General features: G+C 53.1%; 1 protein-coding gene across 1 annotated transcript in view; it reads left to right on the top strand.

The window, feature by feature from the left end:
- NMT1 (N-myristoyltransferase 1) overlaps positions 1 to 26,486 on the top strand; it is a 36,362-nt gene that overhangs the window by 7,319 nt on the left and 2,557 nt on the right. The window contains exons 2-11 of the mRNA XM_048829806.2: positions 7,607 to 7,718; positions 9,686 to 9,827; positions 13,271 to 13,389; positions 14,927 to 15,018; positions 19,719 to 19,835; positions 20,659 to 20,829; positions 21,762 to 21,870; positions 23,456 to 23,626; positions 24,064 to 24,231; positions 24,788 to 24,925. Coding sequence (XP_048685763.1) covers positions 7,607 to 7,718; positions 9,686 to 9,827; positions 13,271 to 13,389; positions 14,927 to 15,018; positions 19,719 to 19,835; positions 20,659 to 20,829; positions 21,762 to 21,870; positions 23,456 to 23,626; positions 24,064 to 24,231; positions 24,788 to 24,925 — 1,339 coding nt within the window. The remainder of the gene's footprint in view (positions 1 to 7,606; positions 7,719 to 9,685; positions 9,828 to 13,270; positions 13,390 to 14,926; positions 15,019 to 19,718; positions 19,836 to 20,658; positions 20,830 to 21,761; positions 21,871 to 23,455; positions 23,627 to 24,063; positions 24,232 to 24,787; positions 24,926 to 26,486) is intronic.

Here is a 26,486-nt window from a genome sequence, read left to right as displayed (position 1 = left end):
CTCTCAAGAAGCTGCAGGTGTACTGTGGTACCACAGGAAAGCAGGCACTCTTTGTGCTGTTACACCAGCGACCTCCAGCTGCATTGGCACTGAAATGGCCTTTGGCACCAGTCCGCTGCCTGGAGATCATCTGAGTGTGGGCATGAAGGGCCTTGTCCGTATGCGTGGCGAGCACATGGTTCTGAAGATGTTAAATGTCGCTCGTGTAGACAAGGCTGATGCTTGTTCTCCAGCACCAAAGTGGAGAAAGAAGAGCCTTGGGGTTTTACATAGCAAAGGAAAGAAAACAGATGAAATTCTGAGACAGATCGGGATTCCTGTTTGATAGTCATGCTTCCCCTTGGCCTACAAGCCCTGTGATCTTAATCAGTTTTGCCCTTAATTATCAAGGCTGCAGTGTGAAGGTCCTGAACGTCTTGAAGGTCTCATCTGCTAAGTAGGGCGATTATACCTTTGAACACCAGTGGAGACATTTCTGTCATCCAGGAGCTTGCGTTGCCCCCTAGTGCAGGTAGCCTCCCTGGGCCACAGTAAGTATCCACCTAGAAATGGCAGGTCTCTAGTTATTCTCCCTTGGTGTCTTCCGTATCGCAGCTGCTCCATTTGCAGATCAGGACAGGATTCTTCTAACTGCTTCCCCTCAAAAACCCAGCCTGGCAGCCAGAAAAATCAAGCTATTTTGTTTCTGCTTCATACGTCTCTGCCAGCCACCACCAGCAATAAGCATTGCAGAGTCTGCACTCGCCCAGTAGTTTGATTCATGAGACAGATTGGAGCTCAGCCTGCTCTTCCACACAGGCGCTGATGAGAAATAGGCAGAGATGCACACAGAGTAGGTCTGGGCAGGAGCAAGGAGCTGCTTTAGAGGCTCTGGGGTAGAACATCACTCTGAGGCTTAATCTACGCTTAAAATGTAGATTGACATAGTATCGTCCCTCAGAAGAATCCAACACCGATGAAGTGAGCAGTAGCTCATGAAAGCTTATGTGCAAATAAATTTGTTAGTCTCTAAGGTGCCACAAGTCCTCCTTTTCTTTTAACCCCAAGCACAGTAGCTTTGGTGGCCTCACCCCTGGTGTAGATGGGAGGTGATGTTCCTACACAGACAGAAAAAGCCCTTTGTCGCTGTGCTAAGCTACAGGGTTACAGCCGCATAATACAGCGCCTCAGCCGTGCGCCTGGAGTCCCCGTAGTACAGACAAGGTCCAAGACATGCGTGGTTTATAGTAACTGTGGGTGAATCAAGTGACCTTTACTGGTCCTGCACTATATAATAAAAGGTGACTCCTTACTGCTCTGTTTGAACTTGCATTCAAACATCCTTTGGGGCAAATGCTCCAAGGCCTGTGAACAGAGCTGTCATTTGAATTCTCTGTGGGCAGGTTGGGGGGAAATTCACTGCGTGCGTTTTAAAATAACTTTTTTAATCGGGCATAAACTGCAGCTGTGCCCCTCTCTGGCTGGGATCGCCTCAGGGCTTGCCCAGTAAGCAGAGACATGCTGACTGGGTAGGAGAACTCCAAGGAATATTTTAACTGCTGTAGGAAGTGATGTTGATTACTTTCCTCTTAGTCAGCACCGCAACACTGCCCCAGAACACCGTGCGGGTCTTGTGTTTCTGGAGGTGCCATCTGGCAGATGAGACCTGTACTACGCAGCATTTATAGGTCCAAAGTGTCTCACCAGTGAGGCAGGTGAACTACATTCCCATTGTACCGATGGCGAAACTGAGGCACGGGGAGGTGAAGTGACTTGCCCAATATCACCCAGCAAGCACTGGCAGAGCTGGGAATAGAGTTCAGGACTGTGGCTTTTCAGTCCCCTGTTTAAACCTCCAGATCAAAACTCCCCTGAACTTGGGCTCCTCTCACTGGGGGTTATTAAAGGTACCAATGAATGATTTTACCCCCTGTGTCTTGGCAAACTGTCTGTGTGCTCGTTCTGTCTCCTCTAACTGCTGCTGTGTTGTCTGGATGGTTTTGAGCTATTAAGGGCAGTTCCACTGTGCGAAGTGACCATACAGTCAGTCTGGTGGGTGGGGTCCACTTTTTGTCTGAATGATTTCTGCATAAAATGTGATGTTTGCAAAGGAAAAGATCCTTCCCCTCCTCCCCCCCCCCCCCCCCCCAGCCTAGCAACCTGCTTTCAAACCTGCCAAGCTGTTCAGAAAATAAATTACAAAGAGCCTCCGGCTTGGGCTTTGAGAGACCATCAGGAGCAGAGATCCTGCAGGCGAAGTTAGGTGTAACTGAGTAGGAATCTTTCCCAGGCAAATGCCCTTAACTTCGGCAGACTCGAGGCTTTCACTAGGGAGCTGCTTTTTGGCTGTGAAGACGTGGCCCAGACGCACACTGCTGCAGCACGGTCTTCCCAAGGCTGCCGGGTTCCAGCGCGGCGGCTGCGGCTATGCAGGAGCCTTGCCTTGCTGCGGTCCTGACAGCGGATTAGTCTTGTCAGGTTTCGCTGCTGCTATTGGAAACCCTGTGGGCAGCAGTGAAACCAAGAGGAGTCAGGTCAGTTTCACTCGGGAGAGAGTCTGAATACAGCTGGGTGCTGTATTGACTTGAGTGTACTTTCAACCCACTCTCTATTTTAAAAATGTAACTTACTGCATCTCTCCAGCTTCCATTAAACCTTCTCCTGCATGGCTTCCAGTGTCTCAGCCAGTCTGTTTTTCCTTTCCCTCCGTTCTCTGCCCTGCTCCGTCCACTTGTCTCTTCTAGCAGGTCAGCTCCTCGGTTCACCCCAGTCCTGTGCTGAGCTGCGTACAGGTGGATCTGCTTGCCTGCACAGCCCTATTGTTGTCAGCGTGGCCCGTGCGGGGGCAGGCGTCTGTCTGATGCGAAATCACAGTCTTAGCCTAAGAGCAGTGACCACTCATGGCTCTAAGTTCAGTGACTCAGTGAGCATCCACAAGGGTGCTATAAAACGATGGTGTCAGTTTTTCCATCTTTCCCACCCCAGCCACCACTCAGCTCTTTGCCCCATGCACAGAACTTGTAAAATTTACCAGCCCTAATAGCCAGAGGCCTGAAGAGAGCTGTACTGTCAGGAGCAACGCACAGGGCAGAAGCCAGGCTCTTGAAAGGAAGGGTGGCTGCATGGTTTGGCCCTAGCCTGGGACTCAAAAGACCTGGGTTCACTTTCTGCTCTGCCATAGACTCCCTGCGTGACCTTGGACAGACAGTCAGCCTCTCTGCCTTACAGTAGGGACAGAAGCACTGCACGACCCCTAGGCTTGTGAGGGACTCCCAAGTCTATGGCAGTGGGAGCCAGAGAAGTATCTACGAGAGCTGCGGATGGCAGCCCAGCGGCTGGGAGGTGATGTTCCTACACAGACTGGGTGGCAGCCCAGTGCTGTGCCATCATTGGTAGAGAAGGGAAGGACAGGAAAAGGAGCACGCTCCTTGACCCCAGAGCCCTCTGGTTGCTGGGAGGATGGTGGGGGCTTCTGCTGATCATCGTTTCCCTCCGTCCCCGATTTTCATTCTGCTGGCCCAGTGAATAGCTCCAGGGCCGCCCACCACCGTTTCACCTCCTGGCTGGCTGAGCAGAGCCAGGTGTGACGCTTGGCATGCTGGTGTCTGTCTCTTGAACACTGTCTCTGATCAATTCCAAAGTGTCGGGAATGTTCTAGGCACCAGGGTACAAAACCCTATTGATTCTGATGCAAATCGGGGGACCCGTGAAGCCCCTGGCATCTGATTAGTAGACCAGCCTCACTCAACTCTGGAACTCACTGTAAATCAAAGACTGGTTGATGGCAGCCATTAGCACCTTCCAGCATAACACCACCCCATCTCAGCTCTGCCTTTCCTCCCAGTAGAGTTTAAAATCTTGACACCCTGAATGACTCAGGGCTTATCTCCGTATTGAGTTCTTCAGCTATTCCGGAACAACTTCCTGTGATGGACACTCTAACCTACAGAGTGCCCCTGGAATGGAATGGGAGGGGAGAATGGGGTGGCACACAAACCCCCTGGCACTGGGAAAACGGGTGACGCACAGCCCCTGGCATGCAGGGAGAACCGAGGATCCTACTATGGGGGGGAAGGAGGGATGGGAGGTACCCAGAGCCTTTGAAATGGGGGAATGCAGAGCCCCTGCTGTGGAGGTAGGGTGGAGGTGCAGGGAGTCCCTGGTGGCACGCAGGGAGGGTGTGGAGGGATGCCAGGAGCCCTGGTGAGTGCAGTGAGTTTGGCTACAGCAGCTAGGAAGTGTTTAAATTCTAGTTTTTACCCTGGCTAGTGAGCTTAGTTCTCCAGCTAGAAAGTGCCAGTACGTTTTCCAGGCCCCGATATTATGTTGTTGTTTGTTCTTCGTTAATTCTCCATTCCTGTAATTGGCAGTGTAACCGTTAGATACACTTACGGTGTCTGACTCTGCAAGGTTCTGAGTGCCTGGGGTTTCCGCGGCAGACCCGGGAGCTGAGGGTAGTTCATAGACATGGCCCCTCAGTTCACAGTCCTGTCTAAGGTCCTGTAACTCAGGGCTTGGTTACACTTACATTTTATAGCACTCTAACTTGCTGGCTCAGGGGTGTGAAAAATCACAACCTCCACACACACACACACACACACACACACACACACACACACACACACACACACACACACACACACACACACACACACACACACACACACACACACACACACACACACACACACACACACACACACACACACACACACACCCCCCCGCACAGCAAGTCAGAGTGCTATAAAGCGCTAGTGTAAACAGGCTCTGAGCGCTGGGAGCTAATCCCCTCATGGAGGTGGAGTACCAGGAGCACTGGGAGAGCTCTCTCCCAGCGTTCGCACGCGACCGCACTCGCATTTCAAAGCGCTGCTGCGGGAGCGCTTTGAAGTTTCCAGTGTAGCCATGCCCAGAATTTCTCCTTGTGCAGGTCTTGCCCAGTGCAGATAATAGCCAGTTTGTGAAGGATGCAGCTCTTGGCTGACACCCAAAGAAATGCTCTGTATTCTGGGGTCTGCAAACCAACTGACCTGTGAGCTCAGCAGGGGTCTGGGTGCAGGTCTGGGGCTGGAGGGCGGATCGGCTGCTGGCTGAGTGTGCGGTTGAGGTGCCTCTTCTCTCCACTTGCTGCAAAACATCTCCCTTCTGGCTTCCTCCGGGGTCTCCTGCCGCTTGCTCTGAGCGGCAGCTGGCTAGGCCTGTGCTGGTCGAATTCTGGCCCCTGGGCAGCCTAGCTGTGCTATGCGATTGGGTTATATTGTGTCTTACTGTCCGAAGGGGTGTCAGTTGCCGGGGGCTGGGCCGGCTGGTTCCACTGGGACAGTAAAGCATTTCAAGAGGAGCTGTTGGGCATGTGTCACCTGACTTATGAGGAGCAAAAGACTTCTTGCTCTCTCCTCACCTCGTGTGAAGGGCCCTACCAAATTCACAGGTCATTTTGATCAATTTCACGGTCATAGGATTTTGAAAATCATGAATTTCATGATTTCAGATATTTAAATCTGAATTTTCATGGTGTTGTAACTGTAGGAGTCTTAACCCAAAAGGGGGTTGGGGGGGGTCACAAGGTTATTGTAAGAGGGTCGTGGCCACCCTTATTTCTGTGCCGTGAGCGGCGGCTGCGGGCTGGGAGCCCAGCTCTGAAGGCAGAGTCTCCACTAACAACAGTGCGGAAGTCAGGGTGGCCTGGTGTGGGATTGCCCCCTTCCTTCTGGGCCGCTGCCTTCGCAGCTGGGCCCCTGGCCAGCAGCCACCACTCTCCAGCCTCCCGGCTCTGCAGGCAGGAGCACAGAGGTCAGGATGGCATGGCATGGCATGGCATTGCCACCCTTATTTCTGTTCTGCTGCTGGCAGGGTGCTGCCTTCAGACCTGGGCGTCCACTTAGCAACCGCGGCTCTCTGGCCACCCAGTTCTCAAGCCAGAGCAGAAGTAAGGGTGGCAATACCGCAACCCCCCTACACTATCCTTGCGACCCCCTTGTGACCTCCTTTTGGGTCAGGACCCCCACTTTCAGAAACCCTGGTCTGCACCATGAAATCTGTATAGGACAGGGTAAAAGCACACAAAAGACGCATTTTTTTCTGCCGTGAATTTGGTAGGGCACTACTCATTTGCCTCCTGTAGCCCTTGTGTTCAGGGTCCCTTTGGTAGAACGTCCTCCCGTCCCAGGACTGCTAACCTCCTGTCTGGCCTCCCTGGCTGCCCTGACCGCTGCTCAGCTCCCGGGGCATCGGGATGTTTTGGGGAAGGGCTGGTGATCTGCCTCCAAGGGTTACCGCAGAAAGGTGTGACTCTCAAATTGGCTACTCCATTCTCTGCTCCTTCTCTCTGACCCTGCTAGTTGGTGTTACAAATGCTCTGCACAGGGCAGGACGTCATTCCTTCTCTTCTACATTTTGCCCTCTGTGTTTTGTTCAGATCCTGCAGGTTAGTCCCTGTGGTTTTGAGGAGCAGCTGAGGGTTAATGTGGTTTTCAGGTGCGGTGGCTGAAGGTCAATGCTGAAGTTGTGGGTTCGAGTCTCATGCAATCTTGCTGAAAGGCCAGCTCCAGTTCACCCAGCTGTAAAACGGGCACCTAATCCTTCAGGTCAGGGCACTCAAAGGCCCTCGGGTGTGATGCTGGCCACTCCCTTGGGTACTGTTTGCTATGAAACTGAAGTGCCTTAGCCACATCAGCCCGATGAGCCATGGCTTGGGGAGCTCTGACGTTTAAGGAGGAGTGTGGAGATTGGCTTGTGTCTCGGAATTCTTAGTTACCAGCATTCCCTGTGCCGCTTGTCTCCTGGGCACCTACTGATTGCTCTGTGCATGGGTGGGAATGCCTCTGAACCCCCCCACACAAGCTCTGCCACTGGTATGGATGTACCAATACAGAGTATGGGCCAGATCCGTTAACTTCCCCAAACTGGTAAGATCAAGCAAGAAGAACAGAAAATTCCCTCTGTGGTGGGGCAGTTCACAGATTGTCTCCGCTGCGTTCGCGTACATTTCGGTCTCTGAACCCCAACCCCCACCAATACAGCGGAGCTCCTCGGGGGCCATGTAGGTTGTACAGCCCAGGAGAGAGCATGGCAGAGCCTGGGGCAGAACATCCTCAGGGGAGGCAGCTCCCAGAGGAATCTAGATGAATCCAGAGTCTGAGCAGCCTCAGGAAATGCTGTGATACCGTCCTCTTTGATTTCCTTCATAACTGGAACGACGTTCACAGCGTCCGCCATTCCCACTCCCGTACCCCACAGAGCACTTTCCCTTTCCCAGAGTGGGAGGGGAGCCCCAGCCTCTGTCCCCCTGGGGACTCCCTCTCGCCAGCCTGTGTCAGGCAGAAGGTGCTCAGATCCTGCAGCGCTGGGCAGCGGTACCAGTCTGAAAAAGGATGAATATTTTTAACCTTCCTTTATTAGAGGCTTTTTCTGGGAAGTGCCGTCGCTAAGAAATGGGCTTGAAACTAGCCCAGGAAATGCACTCTTGGCTGCATTCCTTGTTTGTGGATTATTCAGGCTCCTGGAGCAGGTGTGATGCATCTTCGGGTCTGACTTAGAACAGGGAGCCCTTTGTTTTCTCTCGAGATGCTGAGACTGTATAAATGCCCTCAGAAAACGCTCCAATGATGTTTACTTTGTTCCCTAGCGGCTTAAGTCCAGTGGATGACAGTGGAGCCAAAAAGAAGAAAAAGAAACAGAAACGGAAGAAAGAGAAGGGAGGAGAACAACTTGATCCGGCTCAGGATCAGCCAGTAAAGGTGAACTGCCCCCTGACCACCAGGCTGGTGGGTCTTTCCCCCAGATGAGAGCCTGCCCTTTGGAGAGAGAATATATCCTCTGTGTGTGTGTATGTGTGTGTCTCCAACATGACTCGTGGGTGGGGAAAGAGGCTACCGATGCTGAGACTTGCCCTTGGCATTCTGTTACTCAGAGCTCTAAGATTTAGGGCCCTCTCCGAGCCTTGATCCATGTGCCAGAACTCCCACTGATGCTAGCAGATGTTTGTGGGCAGATCTGGGCCTGGACACGACCCTTTGCTAGGAAATGCAAGCTAGCACCGGTGCTGTAGTAAGCATGCCCAGACTGGCGCTTGTGGCCAGTCAGCTGCTGCCTTGCTGTGAGGTGGCCAAGGAGAGGCTCACTGCTCTCTGTGCCAGCCAGACCCTTCCACCGCCTGCCAGTGTCTTGCCCTTGCCTGCACTGGAGACAGGGCCAGTATTGTCTGCTTTTTGGACAACATCTGATCCTGAATTGCTCAATTCAGGGGACTTCAAACTGTCTGCACCTCAAACCCCAAAGCACTGAACTCCAGTCCCACATTCAAATTAAATTGCAGCAGGTGCAGTTTAGGTTGGACATTAGGAAAAACTTCCTAACTGTCAGGGTGGTTAAGCACTGTAATAAATTGCCCAGGGAGGTTGTGGAATCTCCATCATTGGGGATTTTTAAGAGCAGGTTAGACAAACGCCTGTCAGGGATGGTCTAGATAATAGTTAGTCCTGCCTCGTTTGCAGGGGACTGGACTAGATGACCTCTCAAGGTCCCTTCCAGTTCTATGATTCTATTATTCTAATCCTTCAGGTCCCCCCCAGAACTGTGGGTAATCCTGGGTGTGTGAAGTATGGCGGAGGGAGAGGGGAGAGAAGGGTGCTGCTGGCTATGGGGCAGTAGGAATGGCTGCTGCTGGCTGGGCTGCTCTCTTCCTCCCCTGGGCCTACACTGTGCTCTGCTCCAGGGCAGTGCTGCTGGGGAGGAGCTGGAGAAGCAGCAGGGGCTGTGGTTAAGGCAGCTGATTCCTCGCCACCTTTAAGCAGTGCTTCTCAGCAGCAGCACTGGACATGGGGGGCAGGTGGCTGGGGAGGGGAGGAGGAGGAACTGCCATAACACACACTGTGGCCTGGTGTGTAGGGCACTGGACTGGGACTCTGGGAAACCTGAGTTCTGTTCCTGGCTCTGTCACTGAGTGAGGGCAAGTAACAGCCCCTCTGGGGGGGCCTTTGGATGGTAAATTCCTGTGTGTGTGCGTACAGCTCTGAACGCAGTGGTCTCCTGATCTCAGCTGGAGCCTCTGGGCATTATCCTAATACAAATGCTGCATCACTAGAGAGGAGATTGGGCGGGGGGCTGGGCAGGGCAAGATAAGGAGGGAGAGAGCCATGCTGCTGCACTTGTTTCCCTGGGTCCTAATGGCCATGGTGTTTTTGCTGCTGTTTGCATCACGCAGCTGCAATTATCAGTTTGCAAAGTCCTGGCTTAATAGGAGGTGAAAGATAGGGCCAAAGCGGATCTCACTGTGAGAGCCGAGTGCTGGTATGTGTCTGCTGGGCCGCTCTTCCTGCCCAAAGGGCGGCCTTGAGGATGGCTCGCTTCACTTGTCCTGCTGGCCCCTGGGCTCCCGTGCCTGTACTTTACAGTTTCTTAATACAGACGTGCCTTGGACGCAGCTAACGCCCTAGAGATGGGGGGCATGTCAATGTCATTACACAGAGCATTGTGGGAGAGACATGAGCAGGACGGGCAATAATATCCTTTGTGCTCCCTGCACCTCCTAATTCCCCATCCCCACCCGCAAGCGCTGCCCTCATTCAAATGCCCAGAGCAAGTCGAGGCACAGGTGGTAGGACCTTCCTTCTTGTCTGTTTTAGACTCAAGCTCCAGGAGCCGACAGAGTGTGGTAGCATGGCTCACTGGTCTGTCGTCTTGTGCCCCTTTCTCTGCTACTCAGGTGAAACTGCCAGCTGAGAGGATCCAGGAGATTCAGAAAGCCATTGAATTGTTCTCTGTAGGTCAGGGACCCGCCAAGACCATGGAGGAGGCCAGCAAGCGCAGCTACCAGTTCTGGGACACACAGCCGGTACCCAAACTTGGTAAGTACCTTATGGGCATCCTTCCTACACTAGTGTGTCCTGGATCCCTTCACCGTGACCATGACTGTGTCCTGGGTGGTGGTAAACCCCAAACTTCTGTATTCGGAGTCTGCCTAGCCCAGCCTTTCCTGAAGCAGGTTTTTGGTTGGTCAATATTTATCGTTCTCTTTGTAGCTTGATACTCCTCTGTCCCTCATCATTATAAATGGATTCTATCCTCACAGCGCCCATGTGAGATAAGGAAACCTTATCCGTGTTTTACAGATAGGAGAAACCAACACGGGGAGACTAAAGGACTGGCTCAAGGTCACACTGGGAGTTGCGGGCAGGCAGGAATTGAACCCAGGTGTTCTGAGTCCCATTCTAGTGCCTGATCCACTAGACTATATTTCCTTCCATTGTTGTTCACTATTGTCATGGTGCAGATAGGTGACTAAGACTTATGCCAGGGCCGGTACATTATCATAACTAACTTGCAAGGCTCTCTGTCGAGATTCTCCTTTTGGACCCATCACCTTAGTATTTGGGCTGGCTTAGGTAGGTTTACTTCATTTTGTTATTCTTCCATAATAACACCACCCAGCACAACCCAAGCACAGTAAGGCTGTCAGGGATACCCAATATTTGAAACGTAAATTGCCGAGATCCTAAACACCCCGCTTAAGTTGGTATAAGTTTGCAGTTGAAAATAATATTTTTAAAGTTAGAGCCATAACATTTGCTCATATTTGTCTCATCTTTGTTTTGTCAGTGGAAACTGCTGGTTCCAAGTTCCTTTAACAATTAAACCAACCCTGCATTTGATCAGTTTTGCCAAGTTCCAAGGAAGGTTGCTGAGATCTCCACAGGTCATATTCAAGTCTCTCTTAATCGAACTTGTTGTTTCAAATCCCCTCTTCTCCTGTTTGAGTACTTGAATAAGGAAGTATTATTTACCCCTTCACATCTCAATGAACGCGGCGTCACCCAACAAAATGAATGGTCAGCAGGTTTAAAACAAAAGGAAGAACCTCATTACCAGGGGATGTTGTAAAGGCCAAAAGTATAACTGGGTTCAAAAAAGAATTAGGCAAGTTCATGGAGAACAGGTCCATCAATGGCTTAATCTGCTTCTTTGTTCGACAGCGGGGACACTGAGACACAGACTTTGCCAGTGTTGCTGTGACACCGGTGCAGAGCTGGTAATCAAATCCAGGAATCCTGACGCCCACTAGTCTGCTCTCAATCTCTCGACGTAAGGGAAAAGCAGTAAATCTCCTCAGCAGGGCGGGATCGTGACAAGAAGTCTGATCTGCTCATAGTTCAGCTGGCCAAGCTGGCCTGGGCATTATCTCTGGAGTTGTTCTTTGGAAAAGCAGCAGCTTCCCCCAGTAAGACTTGTGCTGACCCTGTTCGAAGGGGGATTTTAGGTCACTTGCGCACTAATAACTGCGTCTGACTTAGTGAGTGTGCACTGAAGTGATGCTGTCCAGTAATGAGCCATTCCTCTGTCCTGGCCAGAATGCTCAGCTGACAAATGGTTTTGAAAGGAAGAGAAGCTCTTTGATGTGGAGAGCTGTGTCTCTGGAAGGACTTTGCGTCCTGGAGGAATTGGAGCAGATCTCTGCAGAAACTCCCGTGGTGTCTGTGTGATTGCATTGCTTCTTCTTTCTGCTTCTGGCAACGCCCACCCTAGTCCAAACTGAGCTGAGAAGAGCTTTACATCACAGTGGCCAAACTGTTAGTTTTCTTAGGTGACCCAGGGTTTGTTCCTCCTTGCGATGACTGGGAAATTGGCTCTTTTCAGCAACTCCTTTGAAGAAGCCTCTGTCTGATCCCCCTTGCCGCCCATGTCACATCTGGCTAGCTCTGTATCCATTTGTCAACACTGGCACCTTACCAGTGTATCTGATTCTTTATCTGGCTTTCTGGAAGGACTGTTCTGTGGAAGGAAATGAGCTCAGGTAGTCTGGCACGCAGACCTCAGTCCTTGTTCTGTTGTCTGGATGGTTACTGTAATACACCAGTGTGCTGTAGGTGTCCTAGGGGATGGGAATCCGATCCTAGAGCATGTGAGGATCCCAAAGGGCTTTGTAAACATCAGTTAAGCATCACAAACCCCTGTAAAGCAGAAGGTGTTCTCTCCATTTCACAGATGGGAAACGAGGCACAGAATGATCAGGGGCCTTGTCCAGAGGACACATCAGTGGTAGTGTTGGTACCAGAGCTCCGACTGCCTGAAACACCCCCCCACCCCCGGCTCTCAATACTACACCATGCCGTCTCCCCTGGTGTTTGGTTAAAGGACAGTATCAAGCACGCAGCATGACTTGTGCGATGCTCCTTAGAATCTGGTGAACATAAGTAGTCTGGATTTGAGGGGCCGGATTTTCTAGCGCTCCGCATTCATTGAGAGCAATGGGAGCTGCTCCAGGTGAGCACTCTGGCCCTGAGGTTCTGGGGTAATTAATTCTCTGGGTTCTTGATTGGATCTTAAATTCACCTCTGTTGCCTAGAATTTTTTTTTTATCCTTTTTTTTTTTTTTTCCCCTTAACGGGAGGCATGAAGACAATGTGTTGTACTTTCTTTTCAGTGGCACTTAATTAGCACCACCACTTCCTGGGCTGTGCTAACCTCCCAGTATGGCTGGTGCCCAAATCGAGATCTCTTGGCTTGATAAAGTGCTTTAGGAGTCACAGTAGTTAAACAAAAGTAGCCTTGTTAATTTCAACTGCATTTAAAGCACAGAGGGTGGGAAATCCTGGCGTTTGCCAAATGGCAAAAGCTGGAGCTGGCAGGGAGAAACTCTCCTTTGGAAGCTTCCAGGAGGGTATTGCGGACAACGGGGGAGTTTCAGGAAAGGGCTGGCTGGTAGGCCAAGGACTATGATGGTGCAAATTCACAAAGAGAAAGATCTGCTGTTTGTGGCCTCCAGCTAATACCATCTCGGGCTGTAACTTTGAGATCTGACCCGCTGAGGGGGTTGGGTTTGGTCAGTAATGGAGTGGGAAACTGAGGAAAAACCAGCATCTGCAGGGAGGAGTTAATGATTCCATAGAGTCACCCTTCCCTCAGAGTAAGAAATAAACCAGTACCAGCGAGCAGCAGGCGGCTGGTGTGGAAGCATCGCCTTCCAAGTGAGGCATAAAGCCAGTGCCTGTCCACTTCTTAGCCCTGGGCCCAGTCAGAGTCCAGCTCTGCTCCCCTAAACCTGCCTGCCGTTTAATGGAATGAGCTCTTCAGTTCCTCAGCTCCATGGCGTAGTGTTGCTGTGTACTGTTAAACAGCTGTTCTGCTCCACCTGAGAGCTGGCTGCTTTTCAATAATGGGGGAATGATCCCTGTATATACAGCTGTGAAATTTGTTGGGACCCTTTGGGGTGAAAGGTGCAGAGCATGTTATTAAAACGCAGGTGGCTCCCAGAGGCTGAGGGACCGTTTCATTGTTCCTGTCTCTTTCCCAGGAGAAGTGGTGAACACTCATGGGCCGGTGGAACCAGACAAAGACAATATCCGTCAGGAGCCCTACACCTTGCCCCCAGGCTTCACCTGGGATGCCCTGGACCTGGGGGACCGAGGCGTGGTAAGAAGGGCCAAGGCAGGACAAGCCGGTTGGGAGGGGTCTCTAATGTAGAGCCCCTGCTGTGGGCCCCGAGTACTGAGCTGCTGGAGTTATTTTTGGAGCCGTAGAATTCGTTCTCTGCCCCACTTCCCCGGCTCAGGCTAGCAGTTGGGCTGCTCTCTCCTTGAGGCAAGATGGGCCTCTGCGCATTTGTAGCTTCAGTGTCGTCAGTCCCCCTACCAGACCAACCCTCCCGGCGGGAGATGGAAATTCCCACCTGTCTCTGGAGCTCGGGGTTGGGCGACCCAGCAGGTGCCTCCCTGGGAATCTAAACCTGCCTGCTGGAGATGAAGTGAGCCTGACAAAGAGGAAAGAAGCAGGAGTGTCTGTCCCCCCCTCAACTCCAGGGCCAAGGTTGCACCCACAGATGAGTTGGGAGCTAAGAGGTTTCTCCCATATCGAGAAGAGGGCACGTGGCAGCAATGGCCAGAGCTGGCCAAGGACTGCTCCTGCAGCAGCAATGACTGGCCCAGTTACTGTTGCACTGGCTTACTCCCGGGGGAATTCGGCGCTGAAAAATAACAAAATTTGCACCAACAAAATTAAAAATTCTGCACACAATATTTTAAAAAACTCTGCATATTTTATTTGTCAAAATAACACACTATAAAATTAGGCCAGTTTCAGTTATTTAGCTAATTTATTTCAAAATAGCTGTCGGCAAGTATGTCTGTGATAATACAGACCAAAAAAAGATGCCCGTAATTTTTTTTAATAAATAGATTTCTTACTAGGCATTTTAATACAGAAATTTGAGTAATTCATTTACATTACAATACAGCACTGTATTTTCTGCACCTGTCAGAAGCAGTGCAAAGGCTTGGGGGAGTCAGGGATAATGGAGGAGCTGACGGAGAGGGAAAAAGCCTAGAGTGAACCTGGAGGGTTGTTGGGATTGGGTGGGAGAAGTATAGAACAGGGTGTTTTTGTGTGGGGGTGGGGGGGTTGTTAGGGAGTTGGGGAGCTTCCGCCATGCAGACCCTGGCTGGCCCCAAGCCTCTCCCATTCAGTCGGGCACATCTGCCCCTGTCCCTGTATCCTCATCCCCATGGGTCTCTGCAACCTCTTCCCTCATCTCCTTGTGTCTCTGTAGCCCCCAACCCCAGGCTCGATGCTGTCACCCTACTAACTCCTGAGTCCACGCCCCAGTCTGTGACCCCCGACAGCCCAGTGTGCCCCACTCTGTCCTAACCTGGCTCCGCAGGCAGGTTATGAACTTCTGCTCTTGGCGCATCCGTGGTAATGGGTGCTTAGGCAAAGGAAAGGGGGAGTTTGAGGGACATGCTCCATGGTACTCGGGCAGCAGCTGGTCTCTTGACATAGGAGGCCACCTTCAGCAGAGCACCAGCATTAGCTTGGCCTTTTTAAAGGTGTTCTTTCCCCACAGCAAATGGGATTTCCCCTTGTCGCTGCTGCTGTCCAGTCAGGGGGCCCAGCTGAGGGGGGCTGTTACTGACTAGCCGGCTTTGCCTCCTCAGCCGACTGATCTCTCTCTTAGCTAAAAGAGCTGTACACACTCCTGAACGAGAACTACGTGGAAGATGATGACAACATGTTCCGGTTTGATTACTCACCTGAATTCCTGCTGTGGTGAGTAGCAGGCTCTTCCCAACCTTGTGAGCAGGGGCCAGGGCGCATGGGGATGGGGGCCCAGCAAACCTGGCTCCCCTGGGCTGGTGCTGCAGCTATCTGTTGATTCTCTTGCCTCCTTCCCCACCAAATCTCCCTTCATCCACTGCCGTCCCCATCCCGCCACATGCACAGTGGTGTGGAAAGGTCGATGTCTCTGGCATGCAACCCCAGGTATCCTGCAGGAGGATTTGGACACATGTGGCTCTTCCTGCTCTGAACTCCTCTGAGCCTTGGGAGGGCAGAGCATCCCAGCTCTGAGCTTGTCCCCGACCCTGACTGTGCTGTTCCCTTGGAAGGGGGCGTGAGCACAGTTAGCTCAGTCGCTTCCTGACTCGACCTGTGCCCTGCTGCCCTGGAGCTGCAGCATGAAGACTCCGATGACCAGATTGTGCCAACAATATAAACTTGCTGTTAATTGGCTGATAAGGCCAAGGTGGCATTTCTGTAGAGCCTCCTTCCTCATCCCCGTGCCATGGGTAAATGTTAGCTGTGGTCACAGAGGAGGGCAGGTTGACCCATGCCAAAGGTCACTCAGGAAGTCAGTGTCAATGCTGGGGACTGATCCTAGATCTGCCTGGTCCCCTGCCGTACCGGGTTGGACCCGCATTCTGGGATGCCACCTGATGTATTGGGATTTCACTGAGCCTGCCTGCTCCACTAGCCTGGGCTCCCAGTCCCTGTTTTGCGGAGTCAGGCTCTCTGGCCGCACACTCACAGGTAGGGAGCACCAGCTGTAGAATCACACACAGGCTGCAGACAGCCCTCTGTGGGAAGTTTCAGCACGGAAATTGCCCAGCACTCAAGTGCAGTTTCCCTCTGGAAAGTACACCTAAGATAATATTGTCTTGCACTGTATAGAAAGATCTGCACAGTGCAAGCTCATAAAAATTCGCTCTCTCCCTCAATGTGAAGAGAAATATGCACAACTTCTTACCCCCCCTCCCCCAGTTATAAATTGCACAAACTGGGTTATGTTATAATAAACTGTTTTCTTGTTTAACTATAAAAGGTAAAGTTGAAGTGATTATAAGAGATAGGTAAACAAAGCAAGCAGATACTAAGCAAATAAAACAAAACACGCCAACTAAGTTTGATTCGCTAAATGTAATTCCTCACCCTAAATGTTGACTTGGGCAGGATGCAGAGTTTCTGTAGCTTAGATTTCCAGTTACTTCTCTTTACAGACTAGACTCTTCTGTCTCAGGGCTTGGCTACACTTGCACGTTATACCGCCGTAAAGCCTCCCAGAGTGCTCTACCTTACTCCCTGTCCACACTGGCAAGGCACGTAGAGTGCTCTGACTCCCTGGCTGGAGCGCTCCTGGTACTCCACCTCCCCGAGAGGATTAACAGCTATTGCGCATCGCCGGAGACGCTCCAGTGTAAATGGGGAGTAACGTTATTACGCACTGATTGACCTCCGGAAACTCCCCATAATCCTTTTAACTGAAGCGTCCTCTCTTGTTTGGTTGTGAGCTCTGGACGTGGACATGGCGTTGGGGGACTGCTTATCAAAAAAACAAACAGCTACTGTTTGCTTTGAATGAGTGAGAGCCAGGCAGGGGGGCTCCGTTTGGAGTGCCGACAGCTAACGTTTGCTTGAAGAGAGAGGCGGTGGGGGGCGGTTGGGGTCCCTTTCCGGGAGCAGCTGCTTATCTCCTCTATGAGGAAAAAAGAAACAGCTGCCCTTTGCTTTCAGTGAGTGAGCGAGAGGCAGGGGAGGGAGGGAGGGGTCTGTACTTAGAAGACAGCGTGCTGACACACTCTCAGCACCCCAAATATCCACTCTCTCTCCCCTCACGCTCCCTGTCACACTCCACCCCCACCGCCCCATTTGAAAAGCATGTTGCAGCCATGTGAATGCTGGAATAGCTGCCTATGATGCACCGCTCCCAATGCAGCTGCAAGCGTGGCCACGACAGTGCGCTGGCAGCTGGCAGTGTGGACAGACTGCAGCGCTTTCCCTACTCAGCTCTCCGAAGGCGGGTTTAACTCACAGCGCTGTACATCTGTAAGTGTAGCCAGGGCCTCAGTGTTGACTCAGCCCTTGCCTTTCCCTCAGCTTAGTTCCTTTGTCTCTTCAGGTGCTTTTAGCAGTCTTACTTCTTGGGTGGGAAGGCAGCGAAGGGAGAGTGCTGATGGCCTTGCCTCCCAGCCATAAATAGAATTTACATAAGGCGGGAAGCCTTTGTTTCCAATGGGAAAGTACCAGAAATGTCCAAGGTAGTATCTTCCATCACATGATCTTATTACCTGACCTTGCAGTGTCAATGCAGCATTCCAGTAAACGTCTCAGGAAGGAGTGAGATTAGCATTTTCAAAGTTCTATTGTTCTCCTTAATGGCTTATCCAGGATGGTTGCTTGCTGTCCAGCCGGCGTTCCCCAAGTACACACACAGTAATTGTTACATAGTCAATATTCCTAACTTCAGATACAGAAATGATACAAATTGGAGGATCACATTCAGTAAATTATAACCTTCCCAATGATATCTTACAAGACCCATCCTGCATAAAATATACCTTAGGCCATATTCATATCATAACAATATTTCTATGAAGAATATGGAGTATCATGCCACGCCAGGTTCCTCTTCTCAGAAGTTCCAACTAATCCCCAGGCTCTGTGCATTCCCTTCTGCTAGGAACTGGTATACATGGTCACGTTCTGGCCTGGCAAGATACCAGCGGTGCCTTCAGCATTGTACGTCTTGGTCACCTGTGAATGGTGGTCACTCTAATCCATTCCCTACCCAATACGCTTGCATGCTGTGTGGCACAGCCAGGCGAAGGAAAGGCCTTGCTGTGAATTAATGGCCTTGCTGTGAAGGGTGATTAGACAGAACTATATTGTCCGCCCCGCCCACAGCAGCTGAAATCACGGGCCCTTCCTGCTGGGCTGGGGCTGGCCATCTCTGTCCTCGCTTGCTGTGGTTGTGTTTGCCATGTGATTATCTCCTTACCCATCTCCTCCAGGACCCCAGTTCCTTCACCCTCTTCCACTCACTTATTGCATCTACTTCAGACTGTTGCTGTCCCCTTGCCGGTCCTGCAGACCCCTTGCACACAGCCCTATATCTCTGCTACTCTTTCTAGAGTCTGGATCCTCTTTCATGCTGCATGGGGACCATTCCAAGCATTCCCCCTCCAAACTCCCTCCTCCCACAGATGTACCTGCCTTGGCCTCCTGCTCCTTGTAGGCTGCACACCTCCTTCACCTGAACCATTGCCTGGTCCCTGTGCTCCTCAGGCCAGGGACCAGCTCTTGCTAAGAAGCAGTCAAAGCACGGGGACTGTGCCAGTGTGATATAAATAACCCATGGCAGCTCCCAGCATTCAAAGTTCTTGCTCACTGCATAGCCCTGGGAGGAAGCCGCTCGTTTAGCGATTCTTAGATTTCAAGGCCATAACGGACAATCATGATCCTTCAGTCTGACCCCCTGCGTAACACAGGCCAGAGAACCTCACCCAGGGATTCCTGCAGCCAGCCCATAGTCGGCTTGTTACTGTAGGCTGGCAGCACGGTGGGGTCTCTTGGGCCGTAGCTAGTATGGCTTTAAACCTGAGTCTTTGTGCTAAACTCTTGGTCCGCTCCATAAAACAGCAATAACACTAATGACCTCCACATCGGAGGGCTGCCAGGTTGTGAAGTAGTTGGAAATCCTGGGGTAAAAGGTGCTCTGTATGTGCTATTGATTAATTATTGCTAATTAACCTGTATACCATTGCCATGGTTGTGAAGAACCCCTAGTGTTTTACAAGTAGTGTATCACGGTAGCTGTGCACAGCGATAACCCACCCAGCTGTGTACAGTACAGAGCGATAACCCTGCAGCTGTGCACAGTGATGGCTCTGCCTCCTGGCCGCTACGCCTGTGTCATCTCCCTGCCCTGGGTCGGGACACTGCTCTCCTCGAGTTCGCTTCTAGTCAGCCGCAAGACAGCAGTTGGGTCCCTCCCAGCCCGATGAGGGCTCCGTGCCATGGCAGGGGCTCTGACGTGCTGCTCAGTGCTGTGGTGGGGGTGTCGGGGGCACTGTCGCTGTGCTCGGGGTGGGGACTCGCCCTTCAGACAAACAGCCATAAAATATTAATTCTCTTCACAAGCGAGTCAGGCCGAGAACTCTGGGCTGGGGTCTCCCCTGGGCTCTGGGCTCGCTGCTCTCCCTGAGAACAGTGGGGCTTTGAGCGCTGGCCCTCTGTGAACACGGCGCGAGGCCAGCACTGAGCACTGGCGAGACTCGCACTCGTAGTTCTCCTAGGGTGAGCGTGGGTTGCCCATGGCACGGAGGGAATCTCTGGTTCAAACGGTGCCCAGCTAGTCGTGCTGTGTGCTCTCCACCTATCAGACTTCTCTTTGGTGGCCTAGATCCCACTGAGGTCCCTGGGCTGGAAGGTTCTGTGGGAAGTCCCAGGATTGCCTGGCCCATGGAGGCTGAACGTTCTGTCCTCATCTACCTGGGATTCCTCCGGGCCAAGGCTGAAGCACAGCCCTTGGGCCCATGCTGTCCAAGGACAGGGCTGCACTGGTGCCTGTTGCCCGCACTAGAGTCAGCCAGGACGTTGGGGGGAGGCAGGGCCTGTTGGAGAGAAAAACGGGTGCCTTGGGGCCTCTGGTGCAGGAATATGCAAGGACCAACAAAGGCTTGTCCATTCTCCAGGGCTTTGCGTCCCCCCGGCTGGTTGCCCCAGTGGCACTGTGGGGTCCGAGTCATCTCTAGCAAGAAGCTGGTGGGATTCATCAGTGCTATTCCAGCCACGATCCACATCTACGATTCGTAAGTGCCTTTCTGTTCGGCTCAGTCTCAGTTCTTCCCCACTGTGGGGTCGGATGCTCCTGGGCTGGGTCCGAGGGGTCCTTGCGGGGTCGGGCCCGGTGTGCACCACGGGGGCTCTAGGAGTGTCCCATGATTAGGGAAAGGGAGTTTGGTTAAGGTGGGCAGCTCTTGTCAGAGGAAGTCTCACATACAAGAATCTCCAACACTAGCTTTGTTAGTGCTTCCTAACATGGCCAGCATACAGCTCTGGCTGTAGGAAAGGGACTTCGTGTGGAAATTCTCCAGAGCACGTTGTTCCTTGGACAACTGTTGTGCTCAGAGTAAAGTTCTCAAAAGCGCCTAAGCAACTTGGGCTCCCCAGGGGCCATGGACAATGAGACCCTCTGGCTTCCCTACGCCAGTGTGATGCTATTTATGCAGCATCGAGGATGGGACAGCCATGATTCTTAGTGCATGAGAAGCACAAACCCAACCTGTGTGACTTACCGAATGCTGGTAGCGGAGGGCTCCTATTCGAGAGGCCAGGCAGCTCTGCTGTTGAATTGCTTCGCTGCGTAGCTAGATGAATGCAGCCCAGGAGTGGGGCATGGAACTGGTGACAGGTGATGGCCCGGAATAGGCAAATGGGGAAACCTCCCACTCCCCTGGCCTGGTTTCTTATACTAGGGATGTCCCATGTCCCTTCTGCAGAGCAGGGAGGGGTGACTCCCATCTGCCCCCTCCCTCCCCAGGTGAGGCCATGCTCTGGGCCTGGGGAATTGGAGTAACCCTGCCAAGACAACTCTGTATGACTCTTTCCGGGTTTGTTCTCTGTCCTCTCAAGAGAGAAGAAGATGGTGGAGATAAACTTCCTTTGCGTCCACAAGAAGCTGCGGTCTAAACGGGTGGCCCCGGTTCTGATCCGGGAGATCACCCGGCGGGTTCACCTGGAGGGGATTTTCCAGGCTGTTTACACTGCAGGGGTAGTGTTGCCAAAACCCGTGGGAACTTGTAGGTAAGTGACGCTCCAACAAGCAGTGCAGACTTGGCCCTTAACAGACCTCTCTTCCCATGGCTTGTTAGCAGCGCACTCTGATTTACCCACGATCCCACTGGGCTGAGTGGACCAGGTACATCCTGGGGTTCCTCCTGCTAGCAGTGTCCTTCAGGGAGTTGGCTGGACAGCTCTGTGTGTCCTCAGGGTAAGCTGCTGGCTCTTTGAAGGCCATGAAGCAATACCGTGTCGAGGACTCCTCCCGCACATGCACCCCAAGTTGCCCTGGCTTTTCTCTCTGGGAGCCGTTGGGTGTGAATTACTATAGCCCCTAGAGGCCCCAGGCATGGACCACGGCTCCAGGGTCTAGACGCTGCACAGACGCAGAACAACAGACAGTCCCTGCCCCAAAGACTTTATAATCCAAGTTTAAAACAGGGGAAGGCAGGTAGATAGAGACAGATGGGAGCCCAAGAAAACAATGCAACAGGATTGGTCCACATGATGGGCAGTGGTCTCAGTACACCAGCGACCTAGCTGTCCTCAGGTTTCTGTGGGCATCACAGCAAAGGAGGGATTTGAAAGTGGGTGATGAGATAATTTGGGGATGTTTACAGGGAGCTCATCCCAAGCATGAGGGGCAGCATGGGAAAGACTGCAAAGGGACTTGTTTGAAAATTTAGCAAGTGGGCAATAGAGGCTGGCATGTTGGGCCAATCAGAGGCAGGTGTTGACAGTAGTGAATAGGTGGGGTGGGGACAGGCCATGGAGGGTTTGAAAGTGACGACAGATTGATTAGATTGATGTGATGGAGAGGTTTCTGCCTTGCTAATTAGCCTGATGTCTTGTGCTCTTGCTTGCCACCTTCTGGCACTTAAAAGACTTGCATGCTCTTTCCAGCCTTCTCCATCGCGAGCGTCCTGCATGTGTGACCTAGATTTGTGTTTCTGCAGATACTGGCATCGGTCCCTGAATCCTCGGAAACTGATTGAAGTCAAGTTTTCCCACCTGAGCAGGAACATGACTATGCAACGCACCATGAAGCTCTACCGCCTGCCAGAGGTATGTGCTTGTGAATGGAGTAGATGCTGCCTCTCTAGGTTACCTGAAGGGTGCAAACCGCTTACTCCTGAGCTGCTGTGAAGGGAGGTGAATTGCTGAGGTTCAGACATCCCAGCTGGTTCTGAGTTCCTCCCTGTTGTGGTCAGTGTGGCAGACAGGTCCCAGACAGCCACCACTAGCTGCCTAGCACGTAGCTCATGCTGCCTGAGTCCCTGCGCTTGTCTTCGAGCGTGTGCAGCTGTGGGCCATGAGTTCTCGCGGACTGTGGCCTGGTGAGTCAGACCACTGCCCTTTGGGGAAGCCAGGTGCACGGGCTTGGCAGCGATTTCAGAGGGGTTTGCTTTAACAATAAGAGGCCGAGCCAATCTGTGCTGTAATCCCCAGCAGTGTGCTGGGGTGGCCACTGCCTGAGTGCAGTTACAGTCAGGAAAATGGCAGTGCCTGCTTGGCTTTGCTGCTTTCTCCAGGGAGTCTGAGTTGCTGTTTTCTGGTCCAGAGCCCCCACAGTTCCCGGGGAGCTCGCAGCCGGCCGGCCTCGCTCCTAAGCAGCTGCTGACTAAAGAATTTTCATCCTTCTTTAAAGAGTATTTAGGATGCCTGTCGCCATAGCAACCATAGCCCTGGGTCTGGCTAGGCACTGCTGCTCCATGGGGCAGGAATCAGCTCAGACTAGAAACAAACCCCAAAACACCCCAGCCTCCTGCTCTGGTCTCGCCAGACCAGGAGCAGCGAATTCCATTGTGCACTGGAGGGGCGGGAGGCCCAAGGGATGCAGGCTGAGCGTGTGGCCCCCACAGTTCAGAGAACCCACCTTTTGGACGTATAAATGGAGCACGTTGCTCTGGAAGTCACTTAGAACCATCGTAAGGAGCTGCTGCTTCCTTGTAGCACCTCCCATCTGGGTGGATCCCAGAGCACTTGATGAACTCATAAATGAGCTATACATCTCCCCCCATGAACCCTGGGCTCAATTGTCCCACTGTGACCACCGGGGGCAGGGCCCTGATTTTGCCTCTTTTGCAGAAGCTGGCACCTCCAGTTCACTTTGGCACCGTGACAGGGTGTGGGCTCAGTGCCAAGCCAGGGAAGCTGCCCCCTACTGGATCAGCAGCCCATTTCCTGCAGCACCTACGTATTCCTTAACGGTCTCCTGCCCAGCCTGGCCCACTTAGCATGTGTGCCAGAATGGGACCAGAGCAGGGGGCACCATGGCTGCAAGCCTGGCATGAATCTGGAGCTCCGACAACACCACGCGTTATTGTAGGTCATGGGTGGCTGGAAGCCTCTTTGCGTGTGACAGACCCCAAAGCATAGGATTCTGGGACCCCTGTGCAGGTGGTCTTCGTAGCTTTCTGCAGGGTGTCAGTTAAAGGGAGCCAGGTGGGCAGGGATCTGAGGATGGGCCAAGGTGTGGGGGTCCTGAGCAGAAAAGAGCAGTGTGGGGATGCCCTGTAGGCAGCTGCTTGTGGGAGGGTCCCTCTTTGTTAATAATCGTTAGCAATCCTGGCCCTTTGGGTACTGAAAAAATCTGCTCGAGTCCAGATGCTCTAGAGCTGGCACGGACAGTTTTTCCCCCTCTCTTCAGACTCCGAAGACATCCAGCCTGCGGGCAATGGAGCACAAAGACATCGCTGCTGTGCACAAGCTTCTGACCGAGTACCTGAAGCAGTTCCACCTGACCCCGGTCATGAGTCGTGAGGAGGTGGAGCACTGGTTCTTCCCGCAGGAGAATATCATTGACACCTTCGTGGTGGAGGTGAGCCGGCAGGGCTGGAGACTGTCACCCGGGCCCCAGTCACTTTGGAAGGCTCAGCTTGTCCTCTGCCTGCTGAGCATCTGTAGCTTCCTCCCCTGGCTCGGACGGGGGTCACTGACCCGGGAGCATGGGAGGGGATGGCTCCCGCCGGCTTCGAAAGGTGGGGGGCGGGAAGTGCCAGCGTTGGGCTCCACGGGACGGGCCTCGCGGTGCAGAAGAGGCTGGGTTATTGCAATTGTCGCTGTGCTGCCTTGGCACCAGCCTCAGTGCAGCCCTGAGGCACTGGCCTTGCCCTGTGCCGAGCCTGCGGGCAAGGCAGCCAGCTAGTGACGTGGCCCCTGTTAGCTCCCGAACGGCCTCAGATGGCTCTTGCTTGTTGCTCTGTCCTGTCTCGGCCTCGCTCAGGCCGTACCTATGCTGCTGCCCTTTGCTTTCAGAGCCCCACCGGCGAGGTGACGGACTTCCTGAGCTTCTACACTCTGCCCTCCACCATCATGAATCACCCCACTCACAAGAGCCTGAAAGCCGCGTACTCCTTCTACAACGTTCACACCAAGACTCCCCTCCTCGACCTCATGAGTGACGCCCTCATCCTCGCGAAGTCGGTGAGCAGGCGTGGAGCCCCTTCGCCCCGGGAGCACCAGGGCTCGGCAGAGAGCTGCCAGGGCGGGGGGAGGCTTAAGACCTGTGACCCCAGCCCCTGGGGAGGCTGACTGTAGCCACCTCCTCACCAGCTGCATGCTGCAGGTTGGCCCTTGAGATCTGGGGGGAGCCGCAGACGTGGGCCCCACCCACCTTTAAAAGAAAGCGTGAATGATGACACCTTGTTGTTTTATGGCTGTGAGGAGTGTGTGCTTTGCCCACCCTGGTCTCCCAGAACGACACTGGCCTGACGGCCACGAAGCCAGACCCCCTGTATTATCCAGAGGACACCAAAAGCAGGGGCAGCAGCTGAGCAGGTTTCTCTCAATGGCCCCCATCCCCTAGAGAGGGGGAGTCAATCCAGGGCCTCTCCCCTGGGGCGATCAGCTAAAGGCCACATGGCCAGTTGGGAGGCTTGCAGGACGGGCAGTGCCTGGAGGCCGAGGAGGACAGCACAACTGCAGAGGCTGGCCCTGGGGAAGGCTTACTGATGACCTCGCTCCCCTTTCGCCCGTGCAGAGGGGGTTTGATGTGTTCAATGCACTGGATCTCATGGAAAACAAAACCTTCCTGGAGAAGCTGAAGTTTGGGATTGGGGACGGGAATCTGCAGTATTATCTCTACAATTGGAAATGCCCCAGCATGGGGGCAGAAAAGGTAAGCTCCTTGCTCAGCACAGGGGTCGCCCTGGTGGGGGCTGGCCAGGGGGCTGTGCGGGTAGGTTATCTGGTTTGGTCGCTGGAATGATTTCTGCAAGGCTCTCTCGCAGGACACCGGCCAGTGTGGTACCAAGTCAGATCACCAGCCACTGAGCTCCCGGCAACAGCCACTGTGCGATGCTTTAGCAGAAGGCAGAACCGCTTGTAACGCACTTGTCAAGGGGAATGCCAGGGATGTCTTCCTGAGCCAGCCCGGTCTGCTCCTGCCTGGGCTGGGCTGGGCTGAGCAGCAGCCTTTGTACCCCTGGGAATTAGCGCCTGGATGTACCACAGGCTTTGCTGGGCCCTCCAAAGCTGTTTGCCTGTGTGGGGAGGGTTTCCTTGGGCTGAGTCGCTACCCTGCTACCAAGGGCCAGGCAACTAGAAGCACTAGCCCAAGGGCTCATTAAAAGCCGTCTGTCTGGCAGCCTCCACCAGAGCCCTGGCGGCAGCTGGCTACACCATCTGTGTCTTAGCAAAGCCACCTTTCTGTCCCCTTGGAGCACAGACTGAGGTAGGAGCCCCTGAGCCTTAATGGTTTGGGTACTGACTCCTCTGTCACCACAGGGAAACCGAGGCAGGGCAGTTGTGCCCTGCCCATCTGTAAATTAGAGCTAGGACACAAGGCTGGGGAGAGTTGGTGTTGAAAAGTGCTTTGCAGGTGCAGAGCGCGAGGGCTAAGCCCCTGCCTAGCCATCGGGAGCCTTCCTTTGAGGGTGCCTTGGGAACGAGGCAGCATCTGGCAGAAGGTTTGTCCTGTGTAGGGCAGCATGCGGGAATGGGCAGGATACCCAGCACTGCACCTGTGAGTGCCGCACATCTGCCCTCTCTCGAGCCTTTACAACAAGTCCGGTAGCGAAATGCCGAATGACTGACCCCATGGTGCCTGCTGGACACTGCCCGTGTAAGGAGCACGCGCCCGTGAGAGTCCAGTGCATGTCCTGCCTAGTCTGAGTCACCGGGCTCTGCCTCGGTAGCTGATTCTGAGCTCCTGATGGGTGGCTTCACGCCTGCCCACTGGGAATTGCCATTCACCGAACCCTGGGCTGTCGGGGCTGGCAGGGGCCTCAGGAGGTTCTAGTCCCACCCCTGGCTCAAAGCAGGATCCACCCCAACTAACTCCTCCCAGCCAGGGCTTTGTCAAGCCTGACCTCGAAAACCTCCAAGGAAGGAGATTCTACCACCTCCCTAGGTAACCCATTCCAGTGCTTCACCACCCTTCTAGTGAAAAAGTTTTTCCTAATATCCAACCTAATCCTCCCCCACTGCAACTTGAGACCATTACTCCTTGTTCTGTCATCTGCTACCACTGAGAACAGTCTAGATCCATCCTCTTTGGAACCCCCTTTCAGGTAGCTGAAAGCAGCTGTCAAATCCAACCTCATTCTTCTCTTCTGCAGACTAAACAATCCCAGTTCCCTCAGCCTCTCCTCGTAGGTCATGTGTTCCAGTCCCCTAATCATTTTTGTTGCCCTCCGCTGGACACTTTCCAATTTCTCCACATCCTTCTTGTAGTGTGG

This window comes from Caretta caretta, chromosome 27 (assembly GCF_965140235.1).
Source record: "Caretta caretta isolate rCarCar2 chromosome 27, rCarCar1.hap1, whole genome shotgun sequence".
NCBI lineage: Eukaryota > Metazoa > Chordata > Testudines > Cheloniidae > Caretta > Caretta caretta.
The sequence above is the reverse complement of the archived record's forward strand: the minus strand, read 5'-3'. Positions and strand labels throughout refer to the sequence as shown.